Source organism: Acipenser ruthenus, chromosome 6, assembly GCF_902713425.1.
Source record: "Acipenser ruthenus chromosome 6, fAciRut3.2 maternal haplotype, whole genome shotgun sequence".
NCBI classification, from domain to species: Eukaryota; Metazoa; Chordata; class Actinopteri; order Acipenseriformes; family Acipenseridae; genus Acipenser; species Acipenser ruthenus.
Window position 1 is genome coordinate 14,645,061 of NC_081194.1, and position 24,175 is coordinate 14,669,235.

Genomic DNA, 24,175 nt, shown 5'->3' on the forward strand with positions numbered 1-24,175 from the left:
CTGCATAAATGGGTAATTGTATGTAAAAATAATGTGTAACAATTGTAAGTTGCCCTGGATAAGGGTGTCGGCTAAGAAATAAATCATATATATATATATATATATATATATATATATATATATATATATATATGGTAATAAGAAACCAAACCTTCTTAATAGTCTAACCCAACCCTTCAAATATAGAAAGACAAAATGAAACATGTGTTTTCTAAAAAAAAAGTTGAATAGCCCCTAGTATAAACGTGACTTTGAATGTTTATATATTATTATTTTTATTATTATTATTTATTTCTTAGCAGACGCACTTATCCAGGGAGTCTTACAGTCGTAAACAAAAATACATTTCAAGAATCACAGTACAAGTATTAATAAAATTAAGAGCAAGATAAAATACAATGACTTTGGTTCTAGCAAGTACAAGTATATGACAAAATACGATTCAATAACAGAGCAGATAACAGTATCAGTGATAGTTACATCAGGATATAATTAAATACAAAATACGACAGATTAAATTACACTTGACAGATTACAGTACTCTAAAGTACAGGATTAAATGCAGTAAAGTAGGGGGCAGATATACTGTAAGTAGTGATCTTTCTTGGTGCAGATTGGTGCAGGTTCTATGGGGTTGATGTAAGGATAGGTGTAGTGCAAACAATTGCAGCAGCAAAATCCAGATTGTCGAGCGGCCAGGGAAGTATTTAGCACTGCGGCCTATATAAGCTTAAGAGCAATGCAAATTACTCAACACACACAAATGATGAGCTGCAATCATGATAATGAGGGTCGCAATGAGCGCTGCCTGTGCATCGGGTATTTAGCGGCTGCACTTACAGCCCAGAGGTGAGGTGAGTTAGGAGTGAAAATCAAACCAAACAAAAAATATGTCAGAGGAAGACAGGAAAAGTTTTCTGAGGAGGAGCTGAGAGTCCTTGCGGCTGAGGTCACTCAGTATGAAATTGTGTTATCTGGAAAAACCTCAGCCAACATCAGTTATGCTACCAAATAGGCCATATGGTCTTCCATAGTGGAGAAAGTCAATGTTGTCGGTGTTACCAGGAGGACAGTCAACCAGGTGTTGAAAAGGTGAAATTCAGCTATTAGGTTTAGGATGACCTGCGGAGTGAGACGATAATGGCTTACAACCGCATGCTCTGGCATCCCAAACAAGGTTACCCTGGGTTTGAAAATGCAGGGTCTTCTCTGTCTTGCCCTTCTCTTTCGAAGGTTCTCCTGCAAGAGCCAAGCGTCGCCGTAACAAGAAGTGTACCACAGCAGCCATCCTGATGCCAATGACAGGACTCTGAAGGTGTGTGGTTTTATACAGCTCTTAATTACTTCCTTCTACAATAGTTTGCACCTTGAAACATGAGAGTTTTTGGAAGGTCAACCAGAATTATGCAAGTCAAATCCCTTACATCTTCTTAGTATTCCCCCACTCAATTTCATGCTCTTTTCTTCATTTGAATACATTTCAATATAATTTAAATGGATTAATGATGGCAAAGTGCTAATTTGATAAACGGCAGGTGAAAACCATTCTTTACATACGCCACATTTTTAGTGGCCACTGAAGTCCCACTTTACGGACATTAAACATGGTTTGCGCGTGCAAAACAAAAATTTTGGCCACAAAATATGGGTGTTTTGCATCCGCAAATCACTTTGCACATATTATTACCTCAGCCCCTGTGTATCTTGAAACACATTATTTATTTATTATTATTTATTTCTTCGCAGACGCCCTTCCATCTGCTGGGAACAAACACAATTACAGTCATTTTACACTACTGTTTGTCAATGTTGCCAAATACCGTATTCCTTCGAATTTAAGATGAAGCACAAATTTACGACCCTCAATTTGAGGAAAAAATAAAACATCATTAAATATACATTTACAAAGATACAACCTCAATTACGCTGTTGTATCGTACAAAACTGACATGAAACAGTGTTGTAGCTTAACCACTGAGCTTCTTTACTGTGCTGCGTACTGTATAATACTTAAGATGGCGTCTGTGTCATACACACACCACTACTCACTTACAGCATCACACATCCTGGCAACAGCAAGTACGACATAATACTCCACGGCATCAAGCAACATTATTATTATTATTATTTATTTAATAGCAGACGCTGGGCAACATGTAATCCAGCAACCACAATAGCATTGAACATTGCTTGGCATGTCGAAAAATACAGGGGTCTGATCAGCATTTCCGATCTGTCCAAGTTGGTACTATTTGTTGGGAATGCTGAAGTTGTAAACATTTCTCTTGGAATTCTTCAGGAAGCTTGGTTTGTTGTTTCTCAGCAGTCAGTCATGTTGCTGTTTGTGTACTCAGGTAGTTTTAATACACGCATCACTATACTGTACTCGAATTTAAGACACAGGCTATTTTTGAGAAGCAAAAAAATGGTTTAAAAAAGCACGTCTTAAATTCGAAGGAATACGGTATAGAGCCCAGGAGAAATAAGGCCTTGTTTTATCCACAGAATGTGTAGCCACATAAGACCTCACATTCACAGAAATTCTGTTAAATTATAAGAAACTCGATTTGACTTAAATGCCTTGTTAAAGACATAAAAAATATATGCTTTAGCCCTGTTTTATGTCCACGCCAAATAATTTCTGAGAGATTAACAAAAAGTCCCAATTATTACTTATTGTGATTGTGGTATTGCAATGGGAATGACTGTCCACTGGTCGTCTCCTAAACCATATGAACATGACTTCAATTAAAGTGTATTGGGACAACTCCATGTGTAGTAAGTGTGTTGTACCAGAACAGGAAGAGAACCACTTTAATAGTGAACCAAGCAGGAAACCAATGGTTTAGAAGGGATTTGTGTAATTTATGTAAAGCAAGCACAATGTCAATGTAAATTTTAAAACCATGCAGACTGATTTGTAACATCAAACACATCTAAAGAAACCCAAAGTACAACAAATCCATTTTGTGCAGCTTTTTAAGATATTACTATTGCTAATACAGAAAAGAAATAAAAATGATAAACAACATGTGTGGGAGCTGGGAACACAAAAAGTAGCGTGGTAAACATGAGTAGTAGATGATATCAAAACTGAAAAACTGTGGTTTCTGTTAAATTGCTTGTCTAGATGAAATACAGGAAGTTGTTTTAACCAACCATGAATCAGCATTTCTTTTCAGCTATTTAATGGCATGTAAGCAGGCAATTTCTATTTTCTTTGTACAGTACCTAGAATCTTTCCACTGGATCATTATTTAAAACAGGTCAACTGAAGAACTATATTGTTTAAACTGGAATAATACTTTTTTGAGTTCATTAATGCATTTAGTTTGCTTCAATAACATATATTTTTAAAAAACAAATACCTTTCAATACGAAGCTAAAATAACTAAAAATCTCAGTGTTATTTATACTAGGCCAATGTGTCAATTAAAGTGTGATTTCACCCACTGTACTACAGTCTTACTAAATTACTCTTCAGCTGCTGAACCACAGAAAAAGAAACAACCCTGATTATAACTGTTAAATAGTTTAAAATACAACGGTAAACTTTGAACTCTGATCCACCAAACTACATTGGGCTGCTGCTTACCAGTATCATTGAAAAATTACCAATTAAACAAGGGAAGTCAGTTTCAGGGAACCAATGGCTCATGAAGACCAATTAGATTAAATAACAATCTGTGACACAACCCAAATGCAGGGGAGTTTACACATTCTTACAAAATTAAGATTTTAATACTAAGAGGTGGTGAAATATAGTTCACAAAGCCACACTATATTAACAGTGTAACCTTGCTATTACGTATTTCATATGGGCTTTAGTAGCCAATCAGATATGAAGAGCTACATTTAGCAAGTGTGTATGTGTTAGTGTGTGTGGTAAAAACAGTTCCATTGCAGGAAATTGAGTGTCCGACTAGCAGTTCTTATGAACAGTGCACACCAACAAAAATGAAGACTGGTACAAGGCTTCTTCTTTCAATTGCATTTGGTTGTGTTGCTTCTTCCAATGGTAAGATAACACCATTTTGAATTGAATACTATACAGTAAGGTTTTAGTTGATTGGTAAACTCATCGCAGATTTGAAATATTGTAAATTGGTATCACATAGCACTTGTTGGAAGTCATTTTAAAACTGCATTTAAAGGGTGTTCAGACTTTTTTTTTTTTTAACTCATGAGCAGCACACAAACTATGGAAATAGTCTGGTATTTTGAAAAAAATTCATCAAAGGGCAGACTGTAAAAGAAGAAAGCTCTATTAGCTGGCAGGATGCATACGTTTATATTTTAGTTTTGCAGTGGTGCACAAACTGTGGTTTTCCTGCTTGGTTTTTCTAATTGTTAGAAGCTTCCGACTAGTTATTGCTATTAATTACTGCGAGAAACTCAAAAGTGTAATGCTTTACACTTGTATAACATTACTGGCCAATGCTGCTCTAATACTGGAACATTTTAACAAAATCATAACTACCACTGTATTTGAATAAGTTATTCATGAAACCTTTTTTGGTCGTTTAAATTATGGAGTTCTTGTGTTTCAGATGTAGGCCCTACTGATTTTTTACAAGTATATTATTAATAAAGACATTATGAATATACCAATGGCAATACTATTTGAAGGGATCGTATTTGCACGGTAAGAAATAAGAAATTTCACAACAGCACATCACAGTAAAACAATATACAGGCTATATACAAAAATGGAGTGGCCCGAGTGTTATTCCAGTTCAAGTGAATCAAATTCTGATGTTTGTGGTTGATGATAAATAATGGGGGGGTTCTGGAGGTAGATGGTGTGTGTATTTAAAGTATTTCATGGATGTAAAGAGTCTGAACAACCTCCCTCGGTCCACTTGATCTGGTATTACCATGATGTGATTTAAATCCATGGATATGGTTTGTAAAGGAATGTATACATTGTAGCAGCAAAGCTTGGCCTAATTCAGGCTCCCAACATATAGACTTCATAACCAATTGTACAATAGTGCAATAGGTCACCATTAGCTCCTCATAGACAATAGATTCTGAGATTAAGAATATGTGGAAAGGGGGTACCCGAGTGACTCATCCAGTTAAAGCGCTGCTGCGGGGAGCGCAGGATGAATCACACAGCTTGGACGGTGTTAGTTCGCGTCCAGGCTGTGCAAAGAGGTCGAACTGGGGTGGGGGGGATGGGAAAGCAGGGACTTATTTGCGCAACAGAAAACACTACTGGCCAGACACCGACCATATTCAGTGTGAATAAGAAGCAGGGCTGATCTCTGTCTTCCGGGATAAATACAAAAATAGTAATTGGTCACTCTAAATTAAAAAAAATAAATGTGGAAAAATGAGCAATTTGGATATACTGTAGAAAACAAATATGAGTACTCTGTGACATGGACTATGTTTACAGTATCTTGAATAAAATTGTTCTAGTAAAGTTTTATTTAACTGAGTTGACCCATTGCTAAGATACTGTGTAGCTTTCGTTAACCCATCCAAGCTGTAAAGCCATGAATAAGCAGGGAACCCTGACTCAAGAATTGATGCTAATGAATGTCCAGACCATCTTGTATTGTTCTGTAAACATGTCTAAGGATAAAAGTGTGACACATATCTGTATGTATGAACAGACGTACACAGCCACTCTATAGATGTGCATCCCCTGTGTGTTATTATTAAGGAAAAGTCCTTCCTTGACACTTTCATTTTCCTGCTCTTTGTAGTACTTCTCCAAATGCACAAGCTTGATATTGTTGATAACCCTGGATCTGCCAAGCCTGTCAGTACAAATGATTCAGGAGTGAAGAAGGCAGTGAAGACAGCCACCTATGAATTTAACAACAGATCAAATGACATATTCCTGTTCAAAGCATCTGCTATTGATGATGCAAAGATTCAGGTAAGAATCGATTCACACACGCAAGTATTAATATTATTCATCTTGTGGTTATTATGACTGTTTCTCATCTGGTAGCTCCACTTTTTCTGAAAGATGTAGTCAGAACTATAAATAGAGTTCAATCAGATCCCTAATGAACATTCATATATTCGGTTCAGATTTGGGGGAAAGCTTTTTGGTACAGCATGCATAATCTTCCTCCTTGTGCCTGTAACACTTTGAAGAGCAACTTGGTATGGTTATAAAATATCAGTTATTTTAATCAATGTATTGTTCTCATTGTATCCCATCCTATTTGCTACTGATGTATTTCTTACACCCACTATAGGCAGAGTGTTGCAGGGGGAAAGGTTAATGGTTACACCCTAGTGTACTTGGTGGGTTAGACATTATTCTGAGAGGTGCTTCAATGTGATGTGATGTCTTAAATAGAAAAAATACAAAGTGAATCTAAATAACAAGAAAAATGCATTAGTTAAGATAACTCTATTAACACCCACACCAAATTACTCTTCAATCATTAAACAGACTGAGTGATTCAGGGTAACTCAATGACACTTTGACTCACAAGCAGCAGTAGCAATGCTATACACACGAGTAGGTAAATTGTATTTAATAGGCATTCTGTTTAATCACTGGTCTTCTTTTGTATTTCAATGAGCCTTAGTCACAAGCTGCATGAGTTACCTAAATCACTCCCTTGCAAGTAAAACTAAAATCTGTCCTGCTTCCACCGCTATTTGATCTCGTTTCCATTCTCAGAGGGGCTTGCACATAAAAAGTACCAACTGTACAAGTTTAATATTTTATTATATGTATCGCTCTGCAAATATCTCAAAGATTTTTCGAAACTCGTTATAGAATTTTAAGTTGATAAATACAACAACAGTTTGTCTTTCCCAGGGACAACTGTAAATGAATACATAAACAAAAAGTTCCTAAACATGTAGCAAGCTGCTAAAACTCACCAGTTCTCTGAATGTTTGAGCTATAGTAGCATCAACAAACTATTCCGTTTTGGAAGGATGGTAACATGGTTACCTTGGTGATTTATTAATCTATATAAAATATAAATTGTCTTTTTTTTTGTAGGTTGTTAAAGGAATAAAGTACATCCTAGAAGTGAAGATCACACGCACTGTGTGTCGCAAAAAAGGACACCCTGACCTGGAAAACTGTAACTTTCAACCAGATGGGAAACTAAAGCAGGTAGTTCAGAATGAGGACGAATGGAGTTACTGACTGGACCGAGGAACCCGGTCTTCAGTTCTGACCTCTAGACCGTTTGTTATTAACTAATTAACTGTGCTAATACTGTAGGCTTAAAATACAGAAAGGGTATCTTTGCTGAACAGGAATGGTAAAACTGGGTCATTCAAGCTGAAGTGAGGGTTGTTGCGGGCCCCTTGTGGCAATGGCTTATATATCAATTAATTGTTTGTGTTTTTTTGATTGAAAGCCCTTGGACAATTTTTAAAATGATACTAACATTATTTGTAATGGCCATTCCCCCTTAGTCTAATGAGATCAAAATAGGCAATTTTCCAAATCTTTAACAAATTGAGGGGGGCAAGGTTACCAGTCCACAAGCCTGGTGTTCCTTTTTATACTGGCCTCATTACATAAATCTTGGTAAGGCTAGCTAAGAGACTGTCCCAAAGGTAAAGTACTGTATGCTGTAGGCTTTATAAAACATATTAAAAAAAAAAATAACTGCTGATTTTAAGGAAATATAAACATGTATTTTGCAAATTGAGTGATTAAAGTATTTTAATACTTCCACCTCTTAATTATAATACGGTGCTAAACACCATTTTCTTATTCGCTATCCTAGATTAACACACACTTTCATAAAATCAAGTAGGATTTGTAGATGGGGAGGTTGTTTCCAACATGAAAGGGAGAAATTGGTCGACTGCCGTATAAACTAAGAAGTATTTGTGATTTGTACAAGAGATTAACTGTGCAAAACAAGTGCAATGTACTATAACCTGGCTTTTTAATTGTATATTTAGATATTCCAATGCCATTTTGAGGTCTGGGCCATTCCTTGGTTGCACTGGATGAAAACCGCCGTTCTCATCTGTCAGTAGATGGATGCTCTGTGGATATGCTTGCCTTCTTGAAGATCATTTGGGAACTGTTTTTCATACAAGCAGTACTGTAACACTGTAAACCATGCTTTCAGTAGTTTGTAATTTTCATTATTCATTTCCTCATGCACATTTTGGGTGCAATCATCACCATCCCTGAATTGTTTAAAAAAAAAACAAAGTATAATTATCAGAGGATGACATCTGACAGGGACTGTAGTGAATTTAAACTTACCATAGCTGAAACTAGACAACAATTGCACTGAATAAGAGAGATGCATGCAAGTCTAGATGTATAGACATGCACCCAGAAAAGACAGATCCTGAAATTATATATATAATCTGAAAAAAATGTTAAAATAAAAAAAAATTAAATGCAAAGCAGCCATGGTTTATGGCTGGGGGGGGGGGGGGGGGGGCATATAACTCCAGTAACAGTGTTCATTATCAAACCCAGGAGAAAATGACAAACTCAGAACCATACTTTTTCTGTTTGTATTTTATTGGAACATACATACATATTACTTTCTGATGTCAATGACTTTGGAATTGTAGTTGCTGAAATACAGTGCATATGTAGTGCCATTTTCTGTGACTTTCATTAAAAAATAAAAACTTTTCCACTGTTCTAAAGACACATTTAATTCAATTAGACTTTATGTCATGGCATTGTGATGTTAATGTCTTATAGCTGTGGGGTTTAACTAATTATAACCAAGTGCAGCTTGAGCTCATTAGAATGACTCTTTAAAATGTGTTTCTCAGTATTTATCCAAATAAAAAATGAAAAAATCATCTCACCAGAGCAATGGGTCTAACATTAGAAGATACAGAGGGTAGTTAAAAAGACACTTGGCCAGTTATACTGTGCATCACCCCTACCACCCCCAGCATATGTGCCATAGAGCAAAGAGCAGATAGCAACATGAGACGAGGGAACAGAACAGTTGGAACCCTGGCTCGATATGACAGCTCATTATATTTGCAAAAAGTCCTATTCAAATATAGTTATAGAGCTGAACACATACAATAGAAAATGACATTTGTACAGCCATAAGGAGTAAGCTCATGCATTTGGTTTGGGAGGTTGTTGGTTTGGTCACAAGGCTATGGAGGAACAAATGGTCTACCTGTGCTCTGGGCAGATAGAAATGAAAAGATTTCCACACCAAAAAGCCATGAATGAGACAGGTATTGAAAAGCAATATAAGCCCTTACAAACAGAATCTGTGAAACTCTATCCCTTTGGTAAAATAAGAAGAAATTATTATACTCAATGGGAATTTGTTTTTAATAATAATTTTAAAAATCAAATAAATAACTGCACAGCAACATTGTATAAAAAGCGGTCCCGTCCCCAGGCTGGAATCACACTTCGCTTAGATTGAGTCTACAGAGGAATGGTGATCTGAAGGATCCCAGGTAAAGGTACCCGTCCTGTTCGTGGGCTTCACTGACGTACGTTGCCACAACGCCATGTGGGTCATGGAAGCTTCTCTTACAGACGCCATTGTCATATAGCTCCACCACAAGACTGTACTTCGGTATAAATTGCATCAGTGCTTCTTGACTAAGAAGCTAGAAATAATTATAAAACAGAAACGGAAGATATTCAATAGATTTATAAACATCCCATGTGTTAGCATTAAATGTCACAGTTACATTATCATATTGTAGAATTATTTGGATAAATCAAATCATTAACTAGTTTTGGACTGGTTAATCCAAGAATTAACAATTACCAGAAACATACTGAAAAACTACAATTTCAAATAAATACAGTAAGCATGTAAGCAGTAAGATTTATGAAACTAAATCACAAGCAAAGAATCTAGCAAAAATAGCTGTCATTGATATAGCTTTTAAGCTTGTGCAAGAGTAGCCGATAACATTTTGTGGTTTGTAAATTTTCTAAATGTATTAGGTAGTTGTAATGCAATTCTCTCCAGAACCTTTTTAGAATGGTGCAAGCTATATCCATAAGATGCTTGTTTGTTGTGTTTCTTCATCAGTCGGAGTCATATAATGTTGATTTACTGCATGTACTGTAGCTTACTAATCAGACGTAGAGGTTTTACTAGTATTTATGTGCATTGCGCTTGGCACCATCTAGTGGGCAATTGAAAGATTTCTTTTTTTGGTTTACACAAATTGCAATTAAACATTCAAATAGATTGTATATTCACCTGGAGAACTTTTTTATTTATTTTTTTTAGATAAACAACATCTCCACAGTGTTCCTGCCGCTAGTATTATGCATCCCTTTTATTTATTTTGTTTCTTACCTTGAAAATAATCTTTTTAATCCAAGGCTTTTGAGATAGGAAATCAAGCATGGAAAATCCCGGATTAGGGCGCACAGCTGACATTGCAACCCAGTAACCTCCTGAGCTGCTTGAGCGAATATTGTCAGGAAAACCAGGAAGATTTTCAACAAACAAATCGAGACCGCCTTTATTCAGCCCCGACACATAACACCTAGCAAAAAAAAAGTAAATTGGAATATGTGGTTTTACAACAGCATCAGCAACACAGCCCGCAAGAGCTAACTAAAAAACCTGAAATTCAATCCCAGCTAAAAACACAATTATACAGTACTGTACCTCCGGATCCTTGCCATGGTCATTTCTGCTACCAGCACAAAATCCTCATTAGGGGAAAGTTGGACTCCATTGGGAAATCTTAGATCGTCCATTAGAACAGTGACTTCTTTTGTAAAGGTATCATATTCTAAGAGGCTTAGAAAAAATAAAAAGTTAGGTTTATTAACTGTTAAAACTTTTGATGGAGCAAATAAATGATCTTTAAAATTCCAGCTGTGCTTCTGCTTATATTACACATTTTTTAATATACATTTTAGTGGCAAATTATTTTACCCCCAATTTTTCCCCCAATTTAGAATGGCGAATTAAGTTTCCTCGCCACAGCAATGCCCCACAAAGTTCTGGAGAACTGAAGGTTCCACGGTCATCCTCCAATCCCACCAATTTCCTCTTTTACACCCAGGAACTTGAGTTTACCAGGTGCCTGGCCATTAGGGTCCACTATAGCGCGATGAGGAGAAACAGTCCCTGCTTGTTTTGCCTCCCTAACCAGCAGAGTCACCAGAGCCAATGCAACGCAAGTTACGAAATCCCCAGCAAAGACATGGGATGTATATCTCGAGATTTAAACAGAATAAAAATCAGGGATTGAAGGTTATGTAAACAGACTACTTCTCACACAATGCCAGAACTAACAGAAAATGTGTGATTAAACTACATTTAACCTAGGGATGGGCACCAATATCGATATTTTGATATGATGTCGATATCGAAAATAATTTCCATGCCGCGATATCGTGGGATTAAAAATAAATTCACAGACATACTTTTTATTGCTAGTAGAGTAATCTGTCGCATATCTGACTGCGGCGAGACCAGAGTAAGGGCGGATAAGTAAAAAGTCAGCTAAATGAATCCTATTTTAAATATCATTATACACAGCTGTAACAATTACTATATTCACACAATTACTGTTTTGAGATTCAGATTTTATTAGGGAGCTCCCCTAAATCCCTTGTTTAGAAAGATACAGGGTATTAATGCAAGTGTCAAATTGAAGACCTGAACATTACCGTCCATCATTAATACCCTCCATGATAAGGTAAGCATAATCCCTCCTCTGCCATTTGCTGCTGGAGTCTGTGAAGTAGATCTTTCTACCGTCCCGTGTGACGTCAAGGTCATTCACAAAAGACAGACTCTTGCCATTGACTGGAATCTGAGCAGGCACGAGCACTTTCACTTTACCTGAACAAAAGAAGATGGAGTAACAGCAAGCATGATTACTACAGCTTTAACAAAAAAATAACTAGTGTCTGGCTTTACATGATCAGGTACTTGGCACTTTAATTAAACTTTTTTTTTTGTGGGGGGAGAAAAAATAAAAGTGAGCCAGTCTGTGTTTTGTGTTAAAGACAACTGTACATTTTTTGTTACATAACCCAGTTTGAATGGTATACTTCGAGTTCATCTACTCATTTTGCACACTTGCATACTGTGTAAAACAGTGCTGTTCATGCAAGTCATTCATGAATACAGATAAAAGATGATTCAGGGGTGAAAAGGGAAAAAGAACAGCAACTAATGTGTTTCTAAACGTGACTAATGGTGTGTAATAATGGGAAATCTGAAAACACAAGCCAAAACAACATTTTTGGGTAAAGTTAGGATGCTGTGAAAACTTTTAGAATTGAAAAAGGAAAGCTGTGACATGAAGTTGGGTGGGAAGCCTAAAGAATATATCACTAAAAAAATATTTATATCCTATTTTATTAGTAAATAGTCTAATCTTAAACCAAACACATACAATGCTATTTCACATAGTCACCATACATTTGGGACCCTGGTTTTGGGCGATTTCATATCCTATTCCTACTAAGCTTGTATTCACTTTACTATTTATTTATTATTTTTTTAAAGCAACCCTACCTGGATGAGGTTAGCTCTAACTTGGTGAAATTAGAACATGCTTTGCCTAAAGGGGTAGTGTGTGGTGATGTGCTTCTCAAACTGCAGTTGAACAAGTCTAAACTAGAAGAACACACAACGTTTCAATTTAATCTTTCATAGGTACAAGGGAAAAAGATATAAGGGTGTATAAAGGTGCCTTGATTGCAGTGCTTTGCCATCGACAATTCAGCAATAAGCCGGGGTCTTTTGACCATGTCATTCTAGAACATGTTTACATGGACAAGTCATGACAGTTTTCCTCACAATGTTTTGGCCGTACTTCTCAGGAATTGCGTTTCCATGTAGTTATGATTTAGGACGACAAATCGGGCCGTGACAATGCAAATTACTGCAGTCATAGTGATTTAGGGAAAGGGATATTTAAATGTCCGTCTGCATACTAATTAGGGAAAGAACGAGGAGAGCTTGTATGCATTTAACAAGATACATGAATTCACGTGTTGCAGCACATTCTGAATTACGCAGCGCATTAGCTACTTGTTTGTCTGGTTACCTTTCCAAAACACGCACACACACATACACAATTATATAAAATATAATTTCTACAAGTTTTACTACTTAGAATTTATATTTGTGTGTGTGTTTGTGGAACATCTAAAAGTTACATTTCATTAACACTAGAACCGTCTTTTACATTACATGTTTGTATTTTGAATATAACCTACAATATTCAATTTTTTATACATATACAATCCTGTTGTTATCTCTACTGGACCTGGCAGCCATCAATTCCTTCATTTTGTACAAGGTAGGAGAGATTTAATCTTGAAGCTAGAGATTTAATCTTGATGCTTCAGCAGAAACATTTCTATCACAAAACTGCAAAGCTGCAGACTGCAGCAGCTCAACCTGGATTCTGTGCTGCGAGTGACACAGACGCAAGATAAATCATGTTACTTTCGTTTTAGATTAAAAACTGCTTTTGTTTTTACAGTTTTGTATGTGCTTAGACCGGTTTACACACTAGTTTATTTTGAAATGTTTATATTATTATAGTTTTTCATTTTTTTAAGTAGTGCTTTATATGTAGTAAGTTAGAAAATAAACCCCTTTATGTTTAATTGTTCATTTAAATACGGCGTTTCGGCTGTGCAGATATTTGATAAGATGTGCTTGAATAAAACTTCTGAGTTGTATAAGATAGTTTGTCTTTCATTTTAATATTGATGGTGTTTAAAATGTCCATGCAGTTGTAGGTATGAGTATAACCGCAGCGGTTCTAGTGTTGAAGTAGTCCATAAATGTAGTGTGTGTGTGTGTGTGTGTGTGTGTGTGTGTGTGTGTGTGTGTGTTGTTGGGGGGGGGGGTTGGGGTCTATGTTTTGTACGGCCTTTCTGCTGGAGTTTACGTGATATTAAGTCAGAAGAACGGGATCACGATTCCTGCTCTGGTTTACATAGGTTTTTATCGTGAGAAACCGATTGACCCTGCCCTTTAAGTTGCGCTGACCAAAGGACGTTCTTTTGCTGTTTTGCATGACAACGTCACAAATTCGCATGACAACGTCACAGAGTCAAGACTGTAGAGTCGATTTTCATGTGCATGTAAACCCAGCCTATGTAAGTCTAAGTGGTTAAGTTGTATTGAATCACATTTTGGTTTAAGGATCCATTTATAAAACATAAATAAATATACATATAAATAAGGTTTTGTAAAACTATATTGCTATATGATATTATATTTAATGTCTAATATTTTTATAACATATAATGACCTATTGGTTGATTATAATGGATCCCTTAACTAAAGTGTTACCATTGTCATTCAGACCATTTATAGCATGTTACCATACAGTCTATCATTTTGTCGCCGGATCACTTTAACAACGTATTCCCTCAGCAAGATGTGTTAAAGAAACCGATCTATAAACCACACAAACCTGTGAATGGATTCACTTCAAATATTCCAAGATAGGCATCAGCAACAAACAAGGTTCTATTTTGACTGGCTCGAATGCCAAGGGGTCGTCCGCAGGTCAGCTCATCCTTTTGAGTCCCTAAGGAGCATGAAGAAAACAAATGTGACTTCCTATATTACAGTCAGCGCGGGCAGATATTTTTTGTAACGACCCACCACATTTTTTATTTTTGATTTTTGAAGTAACCAGCCAAAAAGTAGCCAAATTGTGTATTTTTAAACCAGCCAAAAACAAAACAAAAAAATATATATATTAAACAAGAACCCCAAATTTGGCTGGAAAACCTCCAATCTGGCAGCACTGATTACAGTGATTTGAGCCGAGTTCTGCCAGCTTGCAGCCCTAACGAGAATCTCAGTTCAAACCAGTTTTGCTGCCAGTGGAGACAAACTGAACTGATTCCAGATCACTTAACTGGGTTCCAGAAAATACCACTTTGTTGTTTGCTTCTAGTTTAGAAATACTAAATAGTATTTAGTAAGACACTGAAAAGACTTCTAGTTTAAACATGTGTTATTTAATGTATTAGAATTTTGCACTATTGAGTGTGTTATAGTTATAGGTGGTTCTAGGTTTCAAATTTCTTCTCTCCTTTCAAAAAAAAGGAGAAAGGACTAGAGTAAGCTCTTGCCCTAAACTGATATAATGTAACTGATGCCCTATATTGTTGTAATACACCTGTATTGTGTGTATTAAAATGTATCTATTTAGAAAGAGCAGGTAGTGCTATCAACAATTTACAATTTATAGATCAATATTGTACAGTACTGTTTACTGCTTTCTTACCACAGGGAGATCTTCCTAATGTTGCCAGGGTATGCATTTTACCATCTTCTATTTTTACAATTTTCCCATCTGCTGTTCCGGTATACAATACACCTACATACAAAGCCCAAAAACAATGGGTTGTTAAGATTTTGCAAATGCTCTATATTGAAAACGGCTCAAACAGCTGGCACTGGGAAGGCAGTCCGTTTCTTAATCAAGTGGGAGCTGCACCCATGCAAGGGAAAACAGAATTGGAGGTACGTGGGCTGCTTAACCCATAAATGTGCAACAATTTTTTGTATTGCTCTCTCCCTTCCCCCCCAATCGATGGATCCCACTACATCTATTGCACTTCTCTCGGCTCTCACTAGATGGCAGAATCAAGCATCATGGCTTTTCAGTGAAGCAGATTTGATGTTACAAGAGTCAAAAGCAAGACGTAGTTTAAATAGCAAATGTATAATGAAATACTGTTGTGGAAGCCATATCAATCACTATAAGGTACTATAATTTATAAAACACCCTTTAAAATATTTTACCTCCAATATTTGCCATAGACTCTGGCCCAATAAGTTGGCCTTCAAATAACCTTTCTGCCTGTCTCAGTTTAACGTTTGGCTCCAAAGCCTCACACATAAGAGGAGGTTCCGGAAAGCTGAAATCATCAACAACAACAAAAAAAAAGATCAGGAAACTGGCAACATATCAGAGCATTACGTAACATGACACCAGCAACATCCCTTGCAGAGTTGTAGCAGTTTTGCAACCAGTTGAGAAATAAAAGACTTCAGGAACAGACTTTGTTTAGTCAAAATAAATATTACTGTACATACAGTGTTGACCAGGAGTCGGTGGAATAACACCTTTACTTTTATCAAAAATGTGTTACATATTATTATTTGTTTATTTAGCAGACGCCTTTATCCAAGGCGACTTACAGAGACAAGGGTGTGTGAACTATGCATCAGCTGCAGAGTCACTTACAACTACGTCTCACCCGAAAGACGGAGCAAAAGGAGGTTAAGCGACTTGCTCAGGGTCACACAATTAATCAGTGGCTGAGGTGGGATTTGAACAGGGGACCTCCTGGTTATAAGGCCTTTTCTTTAACCACTGGACCACACAGCCTACATATACATTTGACACATGTTGATACTGTGCAGTAGGTTGCTGGTTTGAATCCAGTCCAATAGAAATAGCCCTGGCAAATGGGAGGTATCACAAAACCACTTCAAAAGTTAGCATGAATCAGCAGTTCTGTGGTCTCTCATTAATCCAAAAGTTAGGCTGGACTTAGAGACTGAACTACCCATCCTCCCTCACCAATTTGTAGTTTTCATTTCATTCAAGTCACTTATTCATCGAGTCAGTTGTACAGTGCCAAGCTATTCCATTCATAAAGTTAAAACAGAAAACCCCAAATCCTGGCTAAAGTCAATTATCTTGACATAATTTGATGATGATACTGTTGTTATACTTATTTAAAGCATTGGTTACATCTTTAGTTTCCAGGTTTTCAAAATAAGCACAATCCACCATCTAAAATTATTAAAAAATAGTACGATTATTTTCGGGGATTATCATTCAGTACATTTTTTTGTCCTAAAATCACACTGTAAGATATAATACATAATAGCTATACATATGCAAAACATGCGTATTCCTTTTATTATTATTATTATATTGTAAAATATGTACCCATAGGTGCTTGTCATTTTCGGAGTTCATGTAGAGGCTGTACGCCTTTAAGAAAAAATCCATGATGGGACATCAGCTGATGATATACAAATGCTTGCAAGTGTAGAGAGATGCTGTGTATTAAATTATATTAAGTTGCAATAGTGACCAAACGTGTGTGAGTACTTTTGTGTAAAAATGTAGCTTAAAAATGCTGTGAAAATAAAGAAAATCATTTTAATGAAGGGCTGTAATGCAGCAAAAACCTCAATAAATAAACAAAAAAGGAAATGAAAAGGTTACCGTATCAAGCTGAAAAAGGTGTTCTTTGTGAACTCCAATCAAGTTATCTTTCGCCAGTCACATCGTAGAGTGCCTAAATAAAGTTTTGAGTCAACTTTAACAACATATTCGTCTGTTGCATCTTCTTAGCAGCTAAAACTATCGCAGAAATAATAGATTTGGTTATACTGTTTACCATCAGGAGTTAAGGATGATTTAACTACGCAGCAGGTTCCTTAGTTAGATAATGTTTGAGCTGTATCTCTTCAGCCAAAGAAGCATAATGAAAAACAGCATGTAGCTGAGTTTTGGACTAAAGCAGGGTCAGCTGTTGCAGGTGAAAACTAAGTTTATTTTTCAAACTGACTATTTTAAGGTGAAAGCTGAACACATAGGAATAACTGGGACTGTAATTTGGAAGTGTACTGCTGAGAATTAAAAATGAATTAAAAATGAAATGCACTGTAGGGTTGTCAAAAATACCGATACTTTGATACTACCGTGATACCAAATTTCAAAAACAGTTCTGAGCTTCATTAATTATGCATTCGGTAATACCGAAAAACAGAAAGTATCGGAGCACTCTGTACTTGTATAATGAAAATTGCGTGTTTGCGTCCTTCATGTCAAAGACTGAGTCTTCATGTTAAAGCTTCCGTTTATGTCCGTGCAGGGACACCATACACTCCAGGTGGAAACAACGACAACGAGACAGCCAGGATTCAGGAGTAAAAGGTTAAGATGGAAGGCAAACAATCCCAGCGGCCCGCGCTCTTAGAAAAAGAGAACAGCAGGAGTGCTGTGTGGAAGTATTTAGTTTATGAAGCGAATGAGCAGGGCAAAGCAAAAGATCCATCCATGCGCATATGCAAACGGTGCTTTAAGACGGTACAAACAAAAGGACCTGACCTCTTCAAATAATTCAGACAGGTTAGCGACAGCGTAGGTTACTGAATGAATGCATCACATATATAAGTTAAAAAATACATGTCCTCAAGAAAACGATGGGGAAATGTGAAATTAAGAAAGCAAGCTAGCTAACTTAGCGCAAATATATACGGTGTTGTGCTCTACGTTGGAGTATTTGTCTGCCTTCACATTAATGTTACAAAATAACGACTCTAGATATCTGTCAATGTATCAAACACACTTAACAGATTTCTCTCTGAGTTTGGTCTAGCTTATTGCGGTCGCCCCGGGGCTCGGCCTTCTAAGACGTAGTACACGTGAGCGGTTTATCATAGGCGCATATGGTTGTCACTCTTGGAAAGGGGCGGACTGTGGCTTTCTAATTATACCCAATATGGGCATTTACATCGGCGAGAATTTGACTGACTACTTAACGCTGTGTGAGAGAGCACTGGATGGAGCAGACGCGCAGGATAGCAAAGAAAACATTGCCAAACAAAATAAAAACTATTGCGTTTCCCTGTTTTTGATCATGTTCTTCTTTTATATATTATTTTGTATTTCTTGCGTTTTCTATAGTTTTGTTATAAATGACTGTAACTTTTGTTCTGGTGTTCCAATTGTAATTCTTTCATTTTAGACATGCTCCCAAGACCTTGAAGTTTGATTGTAAAATACATTTTTTTCTACTCAGAGCACTGAAAATTTTTTTTTATTGACAACACATGTTCTTTTTTTCTAAAAAGTGTATTTTATTTTCATCCTGCCATTCATTAGTTTTTTTATTTCTTAGCAGATGCCTCTATCCAGAGCGATTTACAATTGTTACAAGTTATCATTATTTTTACATACAATTACCCGTTTATACAGTTGGGTTTTTACTGGAGCAATCTAGGTAAAGTACCTTGCTCGAGGGTACAACAGCAGCGTCCCCCACCTGGGATTGAACCCACGACCCTCCGGTCAAGAGTCCAGAGCCCTAATCACTACTCCACACTGCTTCCCTATGTTTCTTTACTAATTTTCGTGGGTATCAAATCAAACAATGGATTTTTTATTTTCTGAACCCCCAGTTTGTGCTGATTTATTCCACATATGGTACTCACCTGAAACCCCTGTAGTCACAGTTATAAGCACAAATATAATAACAGTAAAAACTTTTTTGAGAACTTTTCTCCGTCAATAATGTACAGAGCACTCACCTGAATCACTTAATAAAAATCTCAAATTCATCCACTTTGTAGTTTTATTTCATCCTCTTTATTTCACTACCAAAAACAAGCAGAACGATTAAAAGGCCAGTCAATCATAGTCCTACACAAAAAAAAAAATCTTAAGTGATAATATGCAAATTCCTTTTACTGCACCTGCACCGTTTAACATAGAGTCAAGATTGTTTACCTTTATTAAAGGAATGTTCTCTTATTTTGCGTGTTCAGATGTTTTGGGGTTTTTTTGCTGTGGTATTGAAGAGGTATCGAGTATCGTGAAATTGAACTGGTATCGTATTGAAGTTCAACATTCTGGTATCGTGACAACCCTAATGCACTGCACATTTCACTTAGGTTAGCTCTCAGATTGTGCTAATGAAAATATCTAAAATGTATTGAAATGTGTTTGCTGTGGTGTATTATTTATTATTATTATTATTATTATTATTATTATTATTATTATTGTTATTATTATTATTATTATTATTTATTTATTAGCAAATGTCCTTTTATTCAAAATAAACGGTGACATCTAATCATAATAGCTGTGTTACATGCCGTCAGATCAGGACTTCACTAACACTGCACATGGAAGCTGCAGCATGCTATTTTCCATGCATAATTAAGGTGTGGTTACCAATTCCACACACATTTTCTGCCAGTCTTGTATTGCAGGAGCCTTGATGTTCAATGTTAATTTTTCTTATTATTGATCTTGCCTTGTTGTGAGCAGTGCTGAAATAAAACTCCTTCACTGCACTAATGGAGTACTTTGTCAGAAACACTATAAGCAGCACTACTAGTCTAGCACATGCTTAAACCATGCAAAAATGCAGCAGAATGTACCACTTTTATCCTTTTTTTCAAAATCTTCCCACTGGGAAACCTCCCTCCCGCACACTCCCCTCTCGGCGATACGCGTCTCGATGTGATGGGTGCCCCATACTACCTTGGAAGTGCCACATACTTTAAAACTAACTGAATACCCTGTAGTTCATATTATTTTTAACTGTAAATCAGCATTTCAATTACCACAATGGCAATGAAGCTCAATCAGAATATCCCCATATTGTATAGAGGTAAAAATAATAAATGCTTCAACAGATTAGATCTTCAGAACCTTGCACACAATACTCGCCTTAAATACTGAGGCTCTATTGGAGACTCCAGCAGAATCATTGCACCAATCAATGGAACCAACAAAGAGACCGCCAGCGTCACTAGCGTCACACGAAAAACCTTCCCGCTGTAGGAACTGAAAAACATTAGAACACATGCTTTAATTATTCATTTATACATAACCCTGAATATTCAATCATAGCAATTACTATGATAAAATAAGAAAGGACAAGCAACTTAAGGAAGGCCAGTTTTCTCTCAAGCTGTAGCTTTTTGCATTATGTGCCCCTGTAAAAGCTGACTGTAGTAAACAGCAGTAAAATCATAACAAAGTGTAGTACAGCATAGTGAACACAGAGTAAAGCACAGGCAAGCATGGTGAATCACTGGGAACTAAAGCAATAAAATGATTTGTCACAGTAAAGAACAGCTAAAGCCTAAATAAGGAAAGTGATGTATGCTTTAAAAACAGCGTTGAAATTTAACATGGCAAATGTATAAATCTTGCCAATTTGCTGCAGTAAAGTAATTCATTGGCCATTACAAACACATCCTTGACTAAGGTTGCCAACTGTCTGGTTTTCTGGTACACTGAAAAATGGACATGCATTGCCAGTTAACACTCCGTGCCAACGCTGCTGGCTCTGTGCCAGTGGTGCAAATTTCCCTAAGTCAATAATGTGTGTCCTTTTGCGTCTGTTTAGGTATGCCACCTGTTCCATGCCTGTTAACAATCTATTCTAATATATATATTTTACAGTAACTGCCTTAAAGGTTTATGGTGCCACTGTCAACGAGATCTCAATATGATACAGTAATCTCCTTATATTACAGTAAAACTTAATACAAATCCTGACTGACTAGTCAAATCTGCCCGAGAAATAATTGACACGGGTAGTTCTCAGTTGCAGCAGCTTGTATGTATTAAAACGATAACAAATTATAGTACCTATAGTAATAATTATAGAGTTTAAAAATAGACTAGGCATGAAAAGGAAGATGTTAAATGTTTTAGTCATTAAAAACAGAATGCACATTCACATCTGACCTTGAAAGCACTGGGCATGTATTTAATCTGCAGTACACGGCCTTGCTCCACTTGGGGCACAAGTATTTCAGCAAAAATGTAAATGACTTGAATTTAAAAACACAGACAACAATACCGTGGATGTATACCCCTCTTCTTGTGTATTTGGTACAAGCCAACAAGTGTATAATTACAGTACACTTAATTTGCCTCTAATTTGGTAAAACATATAGGGCTGCGTCATGTACAATGGCTTACTATTAAGAAGATATCGATTCTAGTAATACAAAACTTCTGCGGGTAATGTTACCGTTATGATTTGAAAAGATTTGCACATTTTGAAATAACGCTAGCGTATTAAGTAATCCACACAAAATGCTGCTAAAATGTTGGTCTTGTTGTAGGGCGAATTGTGAATATTGAATAAAAGTATAATTTGAATAATCGTTGAACTTGTACTAATTGCAATTATTTTCATTCAAATGTCTTCCCAATGTATCCAAAATATCAATTTAAAGCACAAAGATGTATGTCTAAGAACACAAATTAGCTACTATTAAGAAAGTGTAATAAATAAACTGCGTTGTACAGCTGAAACCATGGTTACCTGCTCTTGTTTTCTGGTGCTTGTGGCTCGTCGGTTATTATCTGAGGTCTGATCAACCTTCGATACCGCAATCCATCTGTCTCATTCATCTTGCAATATTATTAAACCTGTATTGTTATCTTCACAGACAAAACATCTGCAGTACTACCCTGCTCACAAAGCAACCGCACTCTGAACTCAGAACTGCATTAATTTGTGACAGGAACACAACAAGAACGAGACGCAGGACGATGAAGTCATTGAAACGTCACACTCAGTAACAACACCCACTTCATTTAACCCGTTCCACACAAACCTGCTTAATCTAATTTGGAAAAGTTTCGAGTGCTTTCCTTTAATTTTTTTTTTTATATATATATATATCCTTTTAAAACCATTCTTAACACTTATTTCAACGGGATAACTGTTGCTCCTCTTTCTAAATATGTTTCTATACCCTGGCATTGCACTCATTTCAGTTTAACGCTGTTAGTCCAACGATAACTTAAAAAAAAAAAATTAAAAGCACAATGACTCAAAATAATTAATATTAATCGCCATGTTGCTCATTTAAATGTTGCCCTTTCCCCCGTAGATAATAGCGACCCCTCACTTCTAAATATAGCGCAGGCGGGCCGGCTTTGCCTGTGGCTGTGTGGCATTCCAGAATTGTTAAGTTCTGGGACTTGGCGGCGCTGGATCAGTCATTCTACACAGGAGTTGTGTGGTGCTGTTCACGTAAACCCCATGTGGCTGTACAGGACTCTGATTGGGTGAGGAGTGTGGTCCAGTGGTTAAAGTCGAGGGCTTTTAACCAGAAGGTCACTGGTTTAAATCCCACCGCTACCACTGACTGACTCACTGTGTGACCCTAAGCAAGTCAATTAACCTCCTTGTGCTCCATCCTTCAGTTGAGATGTTAAATCAATGTCCTATTTTAAGTGACTCTGCATATAATGCACAGTTCACAGCCTACCTCTGTAAAGCACTTTGTGATGGTGGTCCACTATGAAAGGCTCTATATAAAAATAAATAAATATATTATTATTATTATTATTATTATTATTATTATTATTATTATTATTATTATTTTGTGGATGAGGAAAAAAAAAGTTACAAGACTTAGATTTCTACAATTATTTATTTCAGCATTTTTCAATGCTCATTCAAAAGTATTCATACCCTTTGGTGCTATGATAGCATTGTCTACAAGGTGCTAGAAGTATAGGCTTTTATTGACACATGGATCATTTAAACCAAATTGAACAATTACTTGATGGATTGGCCCACAAATCAAGGCCCACAGTTTCCTCCATCCCAGCTACATTATCATATAGCTGGAATAGTAGGAGCCAGGAACCTGTTTGCATGCAGGGGTAAACTAGAATAAAATAAAACAGCAATGTGGCACAGGGAACCTCACCCTGCCACAAAGATCACTTTTGAGGAAATGAAGAGTTGTACTCAAGTCATGCAGTTCGCACTCAGGGAGTACTGTGAATGCCAGCTGGTGATCAGTGCTGACAGCTGCTGAGATCACATTGTAAAACCCCTGCCACTGGCTTTGCCCTTTATTACACACAGAACCATATTTTTAAACACATGTCCACTTGACCAATAACTGTTCAAAATTGCTCAAACAACTAGGTCAGGATTGCTAACCCGGTGGTAATGCAACAGTAATGGAAAACAGAAAGAAATATAAACATGTGAAATGCATACTGTGCATTGCTTCAACCTTGTTGAGAAATACTACAAAACATAATCTGGTTAGTATGAAAAGATTAAGAAAACACCAAAATGTAATTAATAAAAACAAATACGACATAAATACAAAATTGCTAAACCGGATGGATTAAGCATTTTACCTTAAACTAATTTTTAACACAGGTACATTTAATTGAAACTTAATTTGGGCTTACATTTAAACTGACTAAAGTACAAATTGTATTCAGCATAAATGACTTGTGCAAAACAATTGTACATTTTACACAATCCACTAGGGGGCTCCAAATTACTGTACTATCAATACCTATATGCTTACCTATTATTCTCAGCAGCTGTCTAATATTTTTTGTTGCAGTTTGTGGTATTATGTTTGATAGTACATGTGGGTCTCTGTCACAGGATACTGTCTACAGATTGATTTAATGAACCACATTCCCCTGTCGTTTTCCA

The 24,175-nt window shown here is 36.5% G+C and overlaps 2 protein-coding genes across 5 annotated transcripts; one reads left to right on the top strand and one right to left on the bottom strand.

Annotated features, from left to right (window-relative positions):
• Positions 1 to 3,787: 3,787 nt before the first annotated feature.
• Positions 3,788 to 8,226, top strand: LOC117411179 (cystatin-F-like). The gene is made up of 4 exons (XM_034018435.3): positions 3,788 to 4,018; positions 5,718 to 5,893; positions 6,986 to 7,102; positions 7,909 to 8,226. The coding sequence occupies exons 1-4, from the start codon at positions 3,958 to 3,960 to the stop codon at positions 7,984 to 7,986; spliced, it is 432 nt and encodes a 143-aa protein (XP_033874326.1). The 5' UTR covers positions 3,788 to 3,957; the 3' UTR covers positions 7,987 to 8,226.
• A 241-nt stretch (positions 8,227 to 8,467) lies between these two features.
• On the bottom strand, positions 8,468 to 22,253 carry LOC117411178 (adipocyte plasma membrane-associated protein-like). Of its 4 annotated transcripts, none has more exons than XM_034018431.3 (9): positions 22,019 to 22,253; positions 20,404 to 20,520; positions 15,726 to 15,841; positions 15,205 to 15,297; positions 14,380 to 14,496; positions 11,603 to 11,777; positions 10,590 to 10,724; positions 10,272 to 10,464; positions 8,468 to 9,564 (listed from the first exon to the last, which is right to left on the bottom strand). In XM_034018431.3, the coding sequence occupies exons 1-9, from the start codon at positions 22,105 to 22,107 to the stop codon at positions 9,355 to 9,357; spliced, it is 1,245 nt and encodes a 414-aa protein (XP_033874322.1). In that variant the 5' UTR covers positions 22,108 to 22,253; the 3' UTR covers positions 8,468 to 9,354. The 4 variants fall into 4 exon arrangements, with proteins under 4 accessions (XP_033874322.1, XP_033874325.1, XP_033874324.1 ...); XM_034018434.3 differs by lacking the exons at positions 20,404 to 20,520; positions 22,019 to 22,253 and adding exons at positions 17,167 to 17,239; positions 19,257 to 20,397; XM_034018433.3 differs by lacking the exons at positions 20,404 to 20,520; positions 22,019 to 22,253 and adding an exon at positions 19,257 to 20,397.
• Between the last annotated feature and the right edge of the window lie 1,922 nt (positions 22,254 to 24,175).